The sequence below is a fragment of the Cryptosporidium muris genome, genomic scaffold (assembly GCF_000006515.1).
Source record: "Cryptosporidium muris RN66 scf_1106632373451 genomic scaffold, whole genome shotgun sequence".
In the NCBI taxonomy this organism is placed as follows: domain Eukaryota; phylum Apicomplexa; class Conoidasida; order Eucoccidiorida; family Cryptosporidiidae; genus Cryptosporidium; species Cryptosporidium muris.
Window position 1 is genome coordinate 534,790 of NW_002196575.1, and position 16,056 is coordinate 550,845.

The 16,056-nt window shown below is 30.9% G+C and overlaps 11 protein-coding genes across 11 annotated transcripts, besides 6 other annotated features; 7 read left to right on the top strand and 4 right to left on the bottom strand.

Moving 5' to 3' along the window:
• The first annotated feature begins 46 nt into the window (after positions 1 to 46).
• Positions 47 to 95: a sequence feature (AT_rich).
• CMU_034830 (uncharacterized protein) lies at positions 94 to 1,372 on the top strand (the record flags this gene model as incomplete). Its single annotated transcript, XM_002141410.1, has 4 exons — positions 94 to 166; positions 225 to 1,126; positions 1,189 to 1,248; positions 1,301 to 1,372. 4 exons carry the CDS (start codon positions 94 to 96, stop codon positions 1,370 to 1,372), a joined length of 1,107 nt encoding a protein of 368 aa, XP_002141446.1.
• Positions 853 to 880: a sequence feature (AT_rich).
• Positions 1,373 to 1,500: 128 nt separating the features above from the next.
• On the top strand, positions 1,501 to 2,202 carry CMU_034840 (uncharacterized protein; the record flags this gene model as incomplete). Its single annotated transcript, XM_002141411.1, has 1 exon — positions 1,501 to 2,202. One exon carries the CDS (start codon positions 1,501 to 1,503, stop codon positions 2,200 to 2,202), a length of 702 nt encoding a protein of 233 aa, XP_002141447.1.
• A 547-nt stretch (positions 2,203 to 2,749) lies between these two features.
• CMU_034850 (uncharacterized protein) lies at positions 2,750 to 4,183 on the top strand (the record flags this gene model as incomplete). The annotated part of the gene is made up of 1 exon (XM_002141412.1): positions 2,750 to 4,183. One exon carries the CDS (start codon positions 2,750 to 2,752, stop codon positions 4,181 to 4,183), a length of 1,434 nt encoding a protein of 477 aa, XP_002141448.1.
• Positions 4,184 to 4,202: 19 nt separating this feature from the next.
• Positions 4,203 to 4,240: a sequence feature (AT_rich).
• Positions 4,241 to 4,426: 186 nt separating this feature from the next.
• Positions 4,427 to 6,181, top strand: CMU_034860 (nuclear prelamin A recognition factor-like protein, putative; the record flags this gene model as incomplete). The annotated part of the gene is made up of 1 exon (XM_002141413.1): positions 4,427 to 6,181. The coding sequence occupies one exon, from the start codon at positions 4,427 to 4,429 to the stop codon at positions 6,179 to 6,181; it is 1,755 nt and encodes a 584-aa protein (XP_002141449.1).
• Positions 6,182 to 6,239: 58 nt separating this feature from the next.
• On the top strand, positions 6,240 to 6,860 carry CMU_034870 (small GTP-binding protein domain-containing protein; the record flags this gene model as incomplete). Its single annotated transcript, XM_002141414.1, has 2 exons — positions 6,240 to 6,659; positions 6,717 to 6,860. The coding sequence occupies 2 exons, from the start codon at positions 6,240 to 6,242 to the stop codon at positions 6,858 to 6,860; spliced, it is 564 nt and encodes a 187-aa protein (XP_002141450.1).
• Positions 6,861 to 7,408: 548 nt separating this feature from the next.
• CMU_034880 (uncharacterized protein) lies at positions 7,409 to 8,002 on the top strand (the record flags this gene model as incomplete). The annotated part of the gene is made up of 1 exon (XM_002141415.1): positions 7,409 to 8,002. The coding sequence occupies one exon, from the start codon at positions 7,409 to 7,411 to the stop codon at positions 8,000 to 8,002; it is 594 nt and encodes a 197-aa protein (XP_002141451.1).
• Positions 8,003 to 8,070: 68 nt separating this feature from the next.
• Positions 8,071 to 9,417, bottom strand: CMU_034890 (peptidase C13 family protein; the record flags this gene model as incomplete). The annotated part of the gene is made up of 1 exon (XM_002141416.1): positions 8,071 to 9,417. The coding sequence occupies one exon, from the start codon at positions 9,415 to 9,417 to the stop codon at positions 8,071 to 8,073; it is 1,347 nt and encodes a 448-aa protein (XP_002141452.1).
• Positions 9,323 to 9,350: a sequence feature (AT_rich).
• A 201-nt stretch (positions 9,418 to 9,618) lies between the features above and the next one.
• CMU_034900 (alpha-1,3-mannoyltransferase protein, putative) lies at positions 9,619 to 11,076 on the top strand (the record flags this gene model as incomplete). The annotated part of the gene is made up of 1 exon (XM_002141417.1): positions 9,619 to 11,076. One exon carries the CDS (start codon positions 9,619 to 9,621, stop codon positions 11,074 to 11,076), a length of 1,458 nt encoding a protein of 485 aa, XP_002141453.1.
• Positions 11,077 to 11,131: 55 nt separating this feature from the next.
• Positions 11,132 to 12,274, bottom strand: CMU_034910 (uncharacterized protein; the record flags this gene model as incomplete). The annotated part of the gene is made up of 1 exon (XM_002141418.1): positions 11,132 to 12,274. One exon carries the CDS (start codon positions 12,272 to 12,274, stop codon positions 11,132 to 11,134), a length of 1,143 nt encoding a protein of 380 aa, XP_002141454.1.
• Positions 12,275 to 12,457: 183 nt separating this feature from the next.
• On the bottom strand, positions 12,458 to 13,918 carry CMU_034920 (DEAD/DEAH box helicase family protein; the record flags this gene model as incomplete). The annotated part of the gene is made up of 1 exon (XM_002141419.1): positions 12,458 to 13,918. The coding sequence occupies one exon, from the start codon at positions 13,916 to 13,918 to the stop codon at positions 12,458 to 12,460; it is 1,461 nt and encodes a 486-aa protein (XP_002141455.1).
• A 133-nt stretch (positions 13,919 to 14,051) lies between these two features.
• CMU_034930 (uncharacterized protein) lies at positions 14,052 to 15,845 on the bottom strand (the record flags this gene model as incomplete). The annotated part of the gene is made up of 1 exon (XM_002141420.1): positions 14,052 to 15,845. One exon carries the CDS (start codon positions 15,843 to 15,845, stop codon positions 14,052 to 14,054), a length of 1,794 nt encoding a protein of 597 aa, XP_002141456.1.
• Positions 14,579 to 14,606: a sequence feature (AT_rich).
• Positions 15,089 to 15,117: a sequence feature (AT_rich).
• Positions 15,846 to 16,056: the final 211 nt, after the last annotated feature.

A 16,056-nucleotide genomic window follows, 5' to 3' on the forward strand; every position in this document is an offset into this window, starting at 1 on the left:
TATGCAATACGGCGCTGATTGTGATGATTAGAAACTGCCTATAGTCTAATTTTATTATTACAAATTATTAAATTAAGTTAATTTTGTAATTTAATGGATTTAAGTCTTCCTTGTGTTTTGGAAGATCTAGATGAGTTTGTTTTGGAAGTGGCACATCATGACTGTGGTATGTTGATAATACTTATACTGTTTAGGTCAAATTTTGAGTAATTTTGTAATTATAGGAGATAGGATAGCTGCAGCAGATATGAAATGTAGAATCCACATATTAGATTTATTACATATATCTAATATATATGGTGAGGTATTACTTGAATGGATTAAGACTGCTGAGTTAAGTAGTGAGGAGACATTAGGAGCAATCAGAAAAATTTCTTGGTCTCCTCACAAATTTGGTCAAATATTTGCTGTTGGATTTTCAAATAAAACTGTTTGTGTATGGAGTGAAATTAGACATGGTTATCATGATTCTTATCACTTTGTAAGAAATAGAAGTTTACAAATAAATGAAGATTATACTTTGGACAATAAAGAATTACCCTTAAAGATGTGTAAAGATTATGCATGGAAATGCGTAGTATCTTTTAATATATTCAATAGTTATGTGACAGATGTTAAATTTGCACCCTCAGAATATGGGCTAATTTTAGCTGCTTGTGACTCATCAAATAAGGTTGCGTTATTCACTTGTAATAATATCCTTACTAAATCTAATTGGGATGTTGAAATAATTATTTTAGATGATCAGCAAAGATATCAATCTTTGACTGAAACACCAACAAATATCCCAACTTATTTGGACTGGGTCCCTTTTGAGAGTAATATGGGACTTACAATGGTTGTAGCTTCTGGATATTTTATTTATATTATAAGTTATATTGATCAATCTTGGAAATGCCTAGAAACTATTAAAGTAAATGAATGTGATATAATTAGAGATATTTGTTGGAGTCCTTATGTTTGTTGGATTGATTATAGTCGTTTTGTAACAGTACATAATGATGGTTGTATAATATTATGGAGAACTAAAGATGTAGAAGATTCTAAAGTTTCTCATACAACTCTGGAATATGTATATAAAAAAGAAATTATACAAATGTCTAGATTAAAGATTTCTAAACCATTGGTAAGTGTTTAATGAAAATAATTTCTTTTTTCGAATTGTATACATCTCAGATATACTTTTAGTATAAAGTATTATGGCATAACTTAGGACAAATGTTTACAACTAGTAGTTATGATAAATCGGTAAGTGAGTTCAAATTTTTTATTTTACTGATTTAACAAATTATTATTGTAGCTCAATCATTGGATTGTTAATGATTATGGACAAATGATTGATGTTACTGAATTTAAAGAAATTTACATATAGACTGAATCACACACACACGAAGTGATCCTACTTTCAGAAATTCACCCATTTCTTTCTCCAGATATTGAATACTTTTTCGTAACTCTTTTCCTGAATCAATTTGTTTTACTGATCTAGTTTATCCAAATATGCATAACAGGAATATATCAGGATTCCCTATTCCTTACAGGAATTCAGAATATCATGGTGCAGTGAATATTATACGTCAGAATGACCACTCCTTTGGAAATTCAATTTACACGAGAGGTTTATCTGCACAAGGACCAGATTTCTTGCACAATATGAAAATAAGTATGCCTTCTATAACTCTGGAGACATGTAATAATGCTCCTACCTTAGCAAATACGGTTATTGAATGTAATAAACAAATTAAAACTCTAGAAAGTGATTTGAAGGTATTTAAAGAATCTAATATGTATCTAAGTAGTAAAATAGAAATGTTAAAAGTTTTAGCTTCAAATTTTGGAGCTTCATCAGAAGATATTGAGTATACAATGTCAGCAAATGATATCAACTCTCTACCAAGACCTATCACACCAAGTATATCTGAAATATCCAGAGATCATTTTGAAGAACAATTTAATGAATCATATATAGATAAACCATCAACAAATGTTAATAAAAGTCCTGTCAAGAAAACAAGTAAAATAGTACCTAGTGTTGCAAATGTTACAAAAACCTACAGTATACAGTCAGCCAATAGCTCAAATAAGAATCACAATAAATATCTAACTGGAACTAGATTTGGTCCATCAGCTAATCAGAAACCTAAGAATTCGAGTACAAAGTCTAATAGAATGGCTTCTAGTTTAATCAAGGGTGGAACATGATTTACTTAAAATTCCTACCCTTGCTTTTTACTAATTTACTAGATATAATTTCCGACATGTTTGTATTTTTGTTATTTCTAAGATCTTTATATCTTTGTAAAATTAAATAAATATATACCTTGAAATTATTAAATTGTGTAGTTCTTTATTCTCTTGTTTTACATAAAGGATATTAAACTAAATTAATTACAATATACAGTAAAGTAATATTGCATGTACAGAAATTTAACACGTCACCTGATATATCAAGATTTCTGTAAAATAAATATCACCCAATTCAAATTATTTCAAGATTAATTAGATAAATTCAAAATTTTACTGTAATATTCTGCTTTGCCAAAAGTTAATTGTGTGAAGAATCAATGTATGGTAAATAAAAGCATCACACAATGTCTATGTCTGTTGTGTAAATTAATTTTGAAAATTATAATGTTAGAAAAAGATATTGAATCCTAATTTTTTTGGATATATTAGATCTATCAAGATTAGTTTATAAATCTAAAATATTTGGATATCACTGAGAACAAAATACTTCAACTGATTTAAAATGTTGTATAATTATCAAACACCAAATCAGTATTCTATACCATGCACTCCTCCAACACCTTCTTACATGAACTATATGAATAGTAGAGTAATGCATCCTGGTGTAATACATCCAAATCAAATACCAACTCAGCATATGATGATGCGAGAGGGGAGATCACGAAGTATAACTAGAGGCCCATTTTCAAGAACTGTGGCTAGTAGATCTACAACTCCACCACCAATTCGTTCTAAACAACGTACGAATAATGAATTAAATAAGTTTGAATATGGAGTAAATGCAACACCAGATTTAGAAAATAGAACACTGTCATATCAACAGTTAGATAGTTATAATCAACAGCAAGCAAATTATAGGCATAATACTTCTGAGATAAGAAAATTAAATAATCCAAACTTCCCTAAGACACCTACAATATCTGGTAAATCTAATAATCAATTAAATGTTAACAATACAGAATTAATTGGACAACAAAATCAGCAACAAAGGAATGGAATAGAACCAACTCCAACTCATGTAGCAAAAGTGAACAAATTGAAGATGTTATCTATGCAAAATTCTGCCCTTGGATCTTTAACAGACTCTCTTAATAGAGGAGTAGCTTTGGGCCCTTCTCGTCAAACATCTATTCCCCCTAATTATTACCATGAGCGTCACCCATCTGCTTCTCCACCAAATATGAGAAATTGTACGGCAAGTTTTAATGAATCTTCAAGCAAAGTGTTAAGTTCATATGTGTCTAGGCAATTAGAGGAGGAGGTTGGAAGACTCAGGCATTTAGTAGAAATACAAACTAAAAAGATTTCTTCTTTAGAACAAAAAAATACTGAGTTGGAAAATGAAATATTACTTCTTCAAAAATATCAACAACTCTATCAAGATATGATTAATACTAATTCAACTGCAGAAAATAATAATCATAATGCAAATAAAAATAATCTAAATAAATTAGATAGTGAAGATGAATATGAACATAATACTACTTCAGATACTGAAACTGATTATTTAAAACATATGACAAATACTGAGAAGAACATGCTACAGAAAATGGAGCCTAGGACAGCAAAGTTACAGGTAGCCGAAAAACAATCAGCAATGTTTTCAAATATTCACGAATTTTCGGCAGAATCAGCTCTCAGAAAAGCTGGGATACCACCTGGAAAGCCTGCTTATTTATATCGTCTCCCCTCAAATCCTGAGCCCGTAGATATTCAGTTGGCAGACTTTCACAATTCTAGGAGTTCACTTGTTAGGTGGTCCAAAGTTAGCAGTACTATTTATTTATTTGGTACAACTCAAGTCCAGTTACGTGTACTTCGTGGTCGTCTTCAAGTAAGGGTAGAATCTTGCGATTGGGGTAATGGTAACTTCTGTCCAATAGAAAAATTTGTTTCTGTCTTTGAACCTATTGAAAGGGCCAAAATGAATGCATAAGTAATAGGGATTTAGATACAAATATTTTAAAACAAAAATTAATTTTTAGTTTATTTTGGAGTTTAAATATCAAAATTGGGTCTAGATTAGTTTAAAAAAGGTTTATATTAGTATGTTAGTGAAATGCACTAATTCCACTTTTAATTATCAAAAAGCGGTAAATGTTTTTTTAACTGAGTTGAAGTTTCAATATTTTAAGCTTCTTCTTATCAAGCTGATAATTTGGGGATTTCATAACATTTAATGTTCTCTACTGCTTTAAAGATTGGAGATCTTGATGATTTCTTACAGTTAACTCAAGATTGCGTTAAACCTTTACTATCATCAGGGAATACATCTATAAAACCAGACCTAATTAAGCAGTCAAGTTACAAGAAGAAAAGACAAGAAGAGTATAATGATACTAACTCCCGATATAATGAAGCTTATATATCTAAAGATGGATCTAAATATGCCGCTACAGTAAATGTTGTAGACTGTTTAACATGTAGTGGATGCGTTACAGCAGCTGAGACCATACTACTGCAACATCATAATACTAATGAGTTTTTGAAGAATGTGAAACTCAAAAAATTAACTATAGTATCTATATGTAATCAATCTTGTGCTGCTTTTGCTTCTTTATTGAATATACATCCTGTAGAAGCGATGATGAGACTGTGTGGGCTATTTAAGTATCTAGGTGCAAAGTATGTCATAAATAGCACCTTGTCAGAGTTTGTAAGTCTTTTGGAAGCCAAAGAGGAGTTTATTTTTAGGTATAAATATAAAGATGGCCAGAATATACCAGTAATTGTTTCCCATTGTCCTGGATGGGTATGTTATGCTGAAAAAACTTTGGATCCATCAGTAATTCCAATGTTAAGTAGGGTACGTTCATCTCAACAGATACAAGGGGTATTAGTTAAAAATTTGACATGTTTTGCTCATAATTCAAAGGTCTTACTATATAAATGGAAACAAATATGGTCATATTCAATGAAAATTAAACAAATTGCTGAACAGTTTGATTTTGTTGAACAACACGAATTATATCATGTTTGTATTGCTCCTTGCTATGATAAAAAGTTGGAATCTGTTAGAAGCTATCTGCCAACATCTACTATAAATTCAGATATTCTTGAAGTTGATACAGTCCTAGCTACAGTTGAAATTCAAGATCTTATAAAGTCAAGTGGTTTCAATTCACTTTTGGATATACCTAAGAGAGATCTTGATAATTTGTGGCTTGACTTAGATTTTATTATAAATATGAACTCTTCAGTAGGTCAAAATAATGAAATAAGCGATTTAACTATAGAAAACTCCGCTGATTTAAAATGTATTCAAGCAACCTGTAGCGATATAATTAATGGTAAACGAAATAATACTTGGTTATTACCATCATATTATAATTCTGGTTCTGGAGGTTATTGCGAATATATATTTAGAAGTTCAGTAATGGAATTATTTAATGTTGAAATACCCAAAGATACTACACTAGAGTATACACATGATAATTCTGGTATCCTACAAATATGTTTTAAAATTAAAAATGAGGTGAAACTAAAGTTTGGTATTGTTAATGGGTTTAGGGCTATACAAGGAGTTGTTAAGAAATTAGATATAAGGAGAAAAGAAGATTCCACGGAGGTACCTCAGAAATCTGCAAAAGATACATTTCACTATTTAGAGATTATGGCGTGTCCTTCTGGATGCACTAGTGGTGGTGGCCAAAGTTTAAAATTGGATTATTTATCTCAGAATGATTCAGAAGGAGATAAATATAAACAAAGGGTTCAATTCCTCCAAAGTATAAGTGCACTTCTTCATAATACAAATAGTAAAGACTATAATATACGTGTGGTCACTCCAGAAAGTCTTCCAATTGTATTGGAATTATATAAATATTTAAAGCATATAGATGATATGAGTGCAATATATGAAATTCAATTACCAGTTTTACGTAGTGACTTTGCTCCCATTTCTGGGCCACAATCTTCTTCATTAAAATGGTAGTTGGCGCAATGGCTGTATATATTTACAGGCAAGTAACAAGCATGAGAAAATACAAAAAATGGTTTTATTGCAGGTAATAAGGAAGACACGTATGAAAGATCGGGAAATAAGAGTACTTGTACTTGGGTTAGATAATGCTGGTAAGACTACGTTTGTTCGAAAATTTGCTGGTGAAGACGTGTCTATTATACAGCCTACATTAGGATTCAATATTAAAACACTTGTATATGGTTCTTATCGTCTAAATACTTGGGATATTGGTGGACAAAAAACTATTAGGAGTTATTGGAGAAATTATTTTGAGTGCACAGATGGAATAATTTGGGTGGTAGACTCTACTAATTTAGAGAGATTTGACACATGTAGTAATGAACTTCAACAATTGCTAGTAGAAGAAAGATTATCTGGAGTTTCCTTGTTAGTTCTAGCTAATAAACAAGATCTGCCAAATGCCTTGAATGTAGAAGAAATATCACAGGTATGTGAATTCTAACTTCTATTCTAATTCTTGTTAATACTTTAAAGCTTAAAATAGGCACTGAATCTAGAAAGCATTAAATCTAGAAATTGGAGAATTCAACCTTGTTGTGCAGTTCAAGGAGATGGATTAAATGAGGGTATAGAATGGATTGTTAATGATATAGCTACGAGAATATTTTCAACTAAGTCATCTAAATAGAAAAATTTACAAAGCCTTGTAGATCTTTAATCGTTTTTCGCATTGATTAGAATTCCATTGATAGGGATTTCTGCGCATGTCTCGAGACATAGATATCACATCATTGCCATATTTTTCATATAATCTCTGAATAATATCATGCTCACGTTCTCCAAGTTTCTTAGGCGTACTTACAAATGTAGATTCTGGAATTTCCTTAAGTATATCACTTATATGAATTGTCTACATTCCAAAATAAGTAAGCTTTTATTTAGATGAGATATTTGAATATAGAAAACTACTTACCTCTAAGTTTTGTGATACTGTTTTTCTATTTGACCATCGAGATCTGACCGCTTTATCCCTTATTTGTTTCTCCAAGTTCACATACAAACGTCTCTGGTTCTTTGTACGACGACAAACTCGGTGTAATTTTCGCTTCCTACTTAGCTTTATTGCCATTTGTTATTTTGTGTTTATCCCTAATTTAGTAAAGCTTTATTTATTTAAAATGTCACGGCTCCGGTACCCCTGCATACTGGTTAGAAGATACTAAATTAAGCGGTAATATGACTCTAACATTTGCTAAGTATACTTTCTGCGAGTTTCACAATCTGAGTACAACAGAACTTGGGACTTTGTCTATTTCTATAAATTTGGAGATAATAATGATGGTAGTATCTACTGTATATTCATTTGTGATAACTATTGTTAGTATAATCATTCCATCAATACTAGCTGTTGATGCAATGTCCAGATCTGATCGTCATTCTATAAGAGTTTGGCTTATTTTCTTCTTGACTGTAACAATTTATAATGGTCTTATATTAAATACAATTGAACCTTTTATTAATGCAGTATTTCCAGTCTTTATATTAGTAAAGATTACTTCACTTATAGCCTTCTTAATTCCATATTTTGGACTTCAAGATACTTATTTAAATTTCATTGATAATATAGTTTCATTTAAAATTATGGAAACAAGAAGCAGGATACTTAATATCTTTAAACCTTACAAAACAAAGTTAAGTGAATTTGGCTATGATTTCTTGCAAGTAGAATCAGAGAAGACAGAAGCACTAGAAATATCAAAGATAATATCAGACGAGACAACATCAATTCCAGATACACCTACAGATGTGAGTGTACCTTCATTCCCCTGAAAGTACAATATATCAACACGAAAAGTAAATTAGGAATATTTAGAGATATATACAAACAGTATCAAATATTAATAGGGTAGTTTTTCTATATTTGTAGTTACTAATGCAACTTTACAGAATAAAAAAGTGACTAGTATTCCTGATAAGGTACTTAAACTACTCATCAGATAATTTTTAGTTCTTGGGTAGCTTACTTCGTTACTTCTATTGAATTTTGACATAGACTTTGCGATGTTTCTTATACCTGATATGATTGGATCTATATATATACACCTGTTCATTTCACCTGAATTAATCTGATCCTTAGTGTTCTGCACTTTATATATTTCCGAGTAGAAATAACATGAATTCACAATCTCGCTTTTTATTTCTAACATCTCTTCCAAAGTATTATTTGATTCATAGCTATGTTTATTTTGCATCTTTATGATGTTTGAACTTGATATAAATTCCATAATAGATATGTCTTTAATAGATAAATCAGAAATGTCATATTTTAATTCAGGTTGAGATAATAGCTCTCTACTATGTAGAAATTTCACAAATTGAGGAATAGACAAAAAAGCTTTAGAACCAATATTTCTAAACAAATTAATACTGTAATAAGAAAACCTATCTATTACAGCTACTCCGATATCACGATCAAAATGGTGGCTATAAGAATTCTCATTAATACTTGAACATCCCAAAGAAATAACCCCCTTCGAATAAAATCTTTTATGTAAAGTTGCAGCTTGGCAAGTATCTGAAAAAATTAAAATACGTTTGTAGCGATTTTGAAGTTGCATTAATTCCAAAGCATAGGAAATGTCCTGGGAGGTTATTTCCTCATAATCTTGAAACTTCAGAAATTCCTCACCTCCGTGGCCAGTCAAGAACATAAATATGTTAGAATTAAAGTCCGTTAAAAGTCTTTTGTGTTTAGGGGTATGTCTCTCATGTTTATTAAGAAGGACTCGCAAAAAATTCTCAACGTTAACTTGTTGTCCTTTGTAGTCAATTTCAATATAATTCATATGACTCCTAATTTGATTTAAAGAGTTATATAGATTCCTACTATTACTGGTTTCAACAAAAATTTCCCCTGGGAAGCAGTTACGAGGATTACAGGCTGTATCTTCTGCAAGCATTAAGATTATACGTTCATCTGGAATTCCGAAGTCCTTCAAAAGTCTATAAAAACTCAGTGCATTTGCTGTGTGCCTATAATTGAACCAATATCGAGATGTTGATACTATTAATCCCCAGTTATTATTTCGGTTACTACCCAAACTTTCACCAGAATGGTGTGTTATCCCTAATGTAAATTGCAATTCTACCAAAATATTGAAATATAATATAAATATTACAGTGAGTTTTGTAAGAAACCATCTTAAGACACACATATAGTGCACAAAAATATTTGATGATCCCATAGAAAATACTTCAAATTAGAATTATTCACCCATAACACTCAAACTCAAGTGTCTCAGAGTTTAGGAGACACGAAAAACGTCTCACAATATAATATTGGTGATACCAGTATCTACAAAAGAGCGGTTTATCCTCTAAATCCTTTTCAAAAGTTTGAAGTTTTCAATACTTGAAGACAATAAAAATCACGTTTCTAAGGAAAAATGGTAGCAAAAAAACGTCGTGTAGCAGTTTTGCATCTTGATCTTGGTATTGGGGGAGGAGAACAACTGACTGTTCTATCTAGTCTAGCACTGTCTAGAATGCCAGGTAAAGGGTGTGAGAAAGACCCAAATGTAGACCTCACAATATATACAACGAGGCATGATCCATCTTATGCTTTTAAACCAACGGTTGATGGATCTCTTAATGTGAAGGTTTGCGGAAATTTTATTCCATCGTCAATATTTGGAGTTGGGATTGCCTTCTGTTCTAGTATACGAATGATCTATTTGTGCCTCTATCTTCTTTTCTCTGCCTTCTTAGACTGCAAAAGTTTAAGTTCACTTTCTAATTACTATGATGTAATATATAATGATCAAGTTAGTATGGTAAATCCTTTATTAAAGTTAATGACACATAAATTGATATTTTACTGTCATTTTCCCGATAAGCTACTTTCCCATCGTACTTATAGTGGTATATCGAAGTTATATAGAGATACATTTAATTATTTAGAAGAATTTGGGATGAAGTATGCTGATTTAGTATTTGTAAACTCAATTTTCACTAGACAAGCATATATGGGATGCTTCCCATCGTTTGAAGAATCAAAACATTTACCACCAACTGTGAGATATCCTGAAGTTTTGTATCCTCCTGTTGACCTAGAACAAATACCACCAAAAGAAGAGTCAATAGAATGTTTGAAAAAAGCTAATATTCCAATTATATCCGAAGATCTTGAAGTTCCAGTCTTTATCTCAATAAATCGTTATGCACGCAGTAAAAATTTAACTCTAGCTTTACGTGCATTTGAAGTACTTGGGAAAAAATATGAAATAGAAGATAATACCTGTTTGATAATGTCTGGAGGTTATGACAAGTACTTGAGAGAAAATATTGAACACTTTGATGAGTTAGTGTCTGAGGCGAAGTCGCTTGATTTAACAACTTTTATAGATTCAAAGAAAATATATGAGTCAACCAATAAGAATTCAACTCAAGTTGTAATCTTTTTAAGGAATATTGGTGATGATTTCAGATGGTCCTTACTTCGTCGTTGTTGTGGAACAATTTATACACCAGAAAATGAACATTTCGGTATTGTTCCTTGCGAATCAATGTCTGTAGGAACCCCAGTAATTGCTAGCGATACTGGAGGTCCAATGGAATCTATTGTAAATGAGGTAACGGGATATTTATGCAGTCATAATGCCTCTGAATTTGCCTCTGCTATGAACAATTTATTGGAAATTAGGAGAGATCCAAAAAAGAAGAAAGTCTGGGAATATGCCTGTGAAGAAAGAGTTAAGTCTTTATTTAGCTTTGAGATGTTCTCAAAGAAATTAAGGTCTTTTGCTTTTACTAGTTCTAATAAAGACAATAAAATGATTGAACTGATAAGTGGAGAAGTGGTAGCACCAAAGAAGAGAAAAGGAAAGAATCCTCATTCAAGTTGAATTTTAGTTTTGAATTTTAGTTTTAGAAGTTAGTTAAGTAGATAGTCATAATTTGCTAAATTTTAGATATATCATCCAATATTGGTCTAATCAAGGTACTACAGTTTGATGCAAATGCTGCACATTGTGGCATCATCTCACAGATAGAACGTCTCACTATAGTCTCTATAGTTTCTTTAACCTTGCAACAGAGTTTAATCTTGATATCTTTATCTTTGATTTTACGCTGGATTGCAATATATAGGCATTTACATAGTGTTTTTGATATATTAATCAGTATTTCTTCTGATAAAGGTATTCGGATATTAGAAAAAACTCCAGAGCTTTTCATATTAAATTTCGGATATAAGTTCAAAGTTTCAATATAAAGTGGAATAATACTCCTATCTGATAATGATTCACAGAGAAGTATAGTGATCCATATTGATACAGTGCAGTAGTTAGCTAAGTTTGGGATAAGTAAATTTGATATAGTTAAGTGAATAAGTTCTACTTGATCTTTGGGTGTCTCTGGAAACTTATCTGGATGCTTAAGTATATATTCTTGAAATCTAAAGGTATTTCTAACTCCAGTTTCCACTTTTTGCAACTTCATTTTCGAGGGATAATTTTGAATTATATTTATAGATGTATCATAATTCTGTATTCCTAAAGAGTACTTCTCACTACAATCTATAGAGAATTGACAAAGATTTAACAGAATATATTCTATAAATTTGAATTCTGGACGTATATTGTCATTTTCCTGGATATAATTTTTCTTTAATATATCTACAGGGCCTCTTATAGGAAAAAAGTGGTACTGTGGAATAGATTCTATTGGACAAAAACATCTTGTAATATATGTCCATAAAAAGCATGGTACAAGCTGAATAATTAACTTTCTATAAGTCAAATTAGTACTCATTGAGCTAAGTTTCTCAATAAATTTTGTACAATAATCGTCTTTATCTCCAGTAGATAAGACCACTATATAAGTTAAAATATTAACTATTTGGTCACACCTTCCAAAATTCTTAATCCAATATTTTATAAATTTTTCAAGTCCATGATCATCTATTTGTAATAGTAAAGAACATATTTCATTGCAAATATTTAATAATTCTGAAATCTCATACTTTGCAAGACTATCTATTTTCTCAGAAAATTCCTTAAAATCACCAATTACATTTGTGTCAGTTAAAGGCTGTATTTCCATTTATTTAAGTTGGAAATTTACATAATGTTGCTTCTTATTCATAAACTATCCGAAAAATTCTTGTAAATGAAATTGTACATAAGCGGAATAAATAGGCGGAAGTACCATTGTACAATTAAAAACCTCAAAGTATGAAATGATGATTATTTGACATAAAGATTCACAATTAAATCTATATTTACTTCAAACAGTGATCTTCTGCTTATTTTTAGTCTTTATAACCTTCAATTTGCGTTTTTTTGTCTCCTTTACCTTGTCATTGAACCCTATTTCATCTAACAGTAACAAGGCTTTCTGTTGAACAGTAGTAACAAAAGGCATGAGTTCCAAAACTTCATCTTCATTTAAATTTAGAAGTTCCAGTTCAGTATTCATTCTATTCTCAGTATACTTGACATAGGGAACATCAGCCTGTGTAATAAATGATAGTACAACACCTTCTTTACCTGCACGCCCTGTACGTCCAATACGATGAATATAATCTTCAAATGATCTTGGAAAATCAAAATTTATAACGAATCCTACATCTGGAATATCCAATCCTCTAGAAGCTACACCAGTTGCAACTAGTAATTTGCATGTATGGTTTCTAAATTTACCCAAAGATGCCAGTCTTCTCTTCTGATTCATAAGACTGTGTAGCCCAGTTACAGGATATCCCATGAATTCTAGAGTGGATGTAAGTAATTGACATTGTTGTTTGGTAGCTGTGAATATTATACCTTGAGTTTTGGATTGAGAAATAGGAGTATTTTGAGTCTTAAAATATTGCATGTTATTCTTTAGTGTAAAATTTAAAATTTCCTCAGAGTCCTCAATTGAATCATTCTTTTCAGATGATTCTAGGGCTGAATTTCGTTCAATAATGAAATTTTTTACATTTGATAATATGTAATGTAAGTATATTAGTCTTATACGATGATTTAGAAATAAATATAATTGTTTGATATTTTTAAGTGGAGTCTCTTCTGGATTGTCATCTATTATAATCATAGGTAATTGTTGTGGACATTTTACTTCCGAGATATTTAAATATGACATCTCATTCAAATCATTAATAGCTCTTGTAAGAGTAGCAGAAAATAATAAAGTCTGGCGACCTTGGTCTGACTTAGGTAAGCAAGATAAAATTGATACCATATCTACTTCTAGAGATTCACCTAATAAACGATCTGCTTCATCCAAAACTAAGATTTTGAGCCTACTCAAGAACCCCTCAAGTAACTTACTAGGGTGCTTTATAATAGATGCCAACCTTCCAGGAGTAGCAATCAAAATGTGTGGACGTCTCTTATCAATCAAATGAATTTGTTGAGACTCGTCAAAACCTCCAGTTACAACTTGGCATCTGGCATTCACCTTGTTACCAAAGACTTCAAATTGATCAAGAACTTGATATGTAAGTTCTCTAGAAGGTAAAAGTACCAAGCCAAATATTGAAAATGGATCATCTGCTAACTGTTGAAGCATTGGGAAGCAATAACAGGCAGTTTTACCACTACCTGTAGGAGCATTGCCAACTACATTGCGACCCTTTAGTATATATGGAATTGTTTTCTGCTGAATTACAGTAGGAGAATGCATTTTAAGAGAGTCACATGTTTCCTGAATCCATGGAAGTAGTCCAAGTGATTGGAAGTCCATTATAAGGATTTAAATACCTAAAGCAGTCAATCCATTCTAGATATCGTTAAAGGCGGGAAATATTACATTGGTATACCTCTATTTCAATGAAGTTTTACAAAATAATAAAAAGATCCTCATAATTTAAAATTTTTCAGCGATTATAGTTAGTGTGACTATGATTTTGATGAAATGATTCATTACTAGAGACACGATTTATTGTAGAGACACGCACTGGAGATGTTATAATAGGCCTCATATTACTAGCATATCTAGATGAAAGTCTTCGCCTTACATGGTGCCCAGTATGATAGCAGACTCTAAGACATATAAACAGAAGTACTAATAAAACAACAGTGGCAATGAGCGTTGTTATTTCATTGGAATTTAGATTAGGAGGTAAATCTGTTATTATATCAGTTAAAGTTATACAGATCAAGTCCTTGTATGATAATAAGACTGGATACCCAATATCCCATTTTTCTTCATATGAATCTTGGGAAAATAAATTTATATCTTTTGAATTACATAAAACATTTCCAAATATCCATTTCTCGTAAAGTTTTGTATACCGCTTTGCTGAAAAGATATTCAATTCACAGGTTTGAAAATCATTTATTTCACTTCCAGAATTAAATAATTCTTTTTTTTCTGAGAGTAAAAAGTCTCTTAAGTCTAGTGTATATTTTTCAAATAAATTTTTTTTTATCTCTATTGTCATTGCTATTTGACTTTTAAAAATGCCACAATCACAAGATATTACTTGGCCAAAAAAACTTTCTTTACTTGTACAGGTATGACCAAATCTAGTGGCAATATTACTAAGAAATTTCAAGATCTGTTTATGTCTATATACTGGTATGATAGTTCCATTAGTACTAAAATTAATTTCAAACAAAATATTACTAGCTTGAATTGTTTGGTTTCCAATTTTAACTTCTATCTTGTATCGGGACATATTTGTCCTAGTATTGGAATAGTCCAAAATAACATCCTTGTTAGCTACATTAAGTATTAAAGTTTGTAAATTTGAATTTTCTATTGGTTTATTACAGTTATATGTTAATGCAAATTTATGTCTTTTTGGACCTAAGTAATTTGCTATTAAAGGAAATAGTCCTGGTGGCTGTATAATCTTGTAAGATGACTTAGGATTTACTCTATTTCCAATCCCTAAAATCCCATCAAGCCTATTATTTTTTAAAAAAGAATTTAAAAAAGGAGATGCTGAATAAACCATAACAGTTGGCATTTCTATATTTATAGTTGAGAGGTTTATTTTTGAATATAGGTATTCTATTGAAACATTTATCTTTTTTAGTGAGCCTTCAGCTATGCAATCAATTTCTGGAGTACTGCTATTGTAAATAATCCTATCAGCCCCTACTCTTTTTAACTCAACAGTTGAGTTAATAGTATAATCTGGACTCCATACCCATAATCCTACAGTGTTGAAATTTACCAAAAACTTACCTTTTCCTAAGTTACCAGCGAATTTAAGTTCTATTGTGTATAATGGTAATTTCACAGTACTTGCAGATTTGAAGGTATTTGGCTGCCTATAACATATATGGAATTTTCGTTGATAAGTACTTAACTCTTTAACTCTGTAAGAATTCACTATTCTTTCATATGTATGGAAATATTCAAGTTGAACTGGAGCACTTAAAAAGTGGCTTATTTGTTGATCTAACTCATACTCTCTAGAAATAAGAGGAAAGTAGACTAAGTTAAAATCGATCTTATAATTATGCTTAACATAAAATTTCTTTGTATTAGGTAGAGTAAATCCGAATTTGTAATCATCAAAGTTGTAGTGATTTTCAAAAAAGTGCCATGATGGAGGGAATTCAACTCCACTATCGTCTTTAGCAGATATTTGTACAATTTCTAGTACATCCAGGCTAAAAATAAAGACAATAACGAGTATAATTAGCTCATAAGGCATTATTAATTAAACAAATCTTTTTTTTCTTAGTAATATTTATAAAATAGCAAATATTAGTCTCGACCACGCTTACTGCATGCGGATACTGCATCTTATATACTTAAAAGCACGAAATAGGGCCTATGTTAACATATTAATCATATATAATATTCGGATACACACCTGCTATTCACTATAAATAGATTTTATAGAAAAATTCAAATTGTTTAGT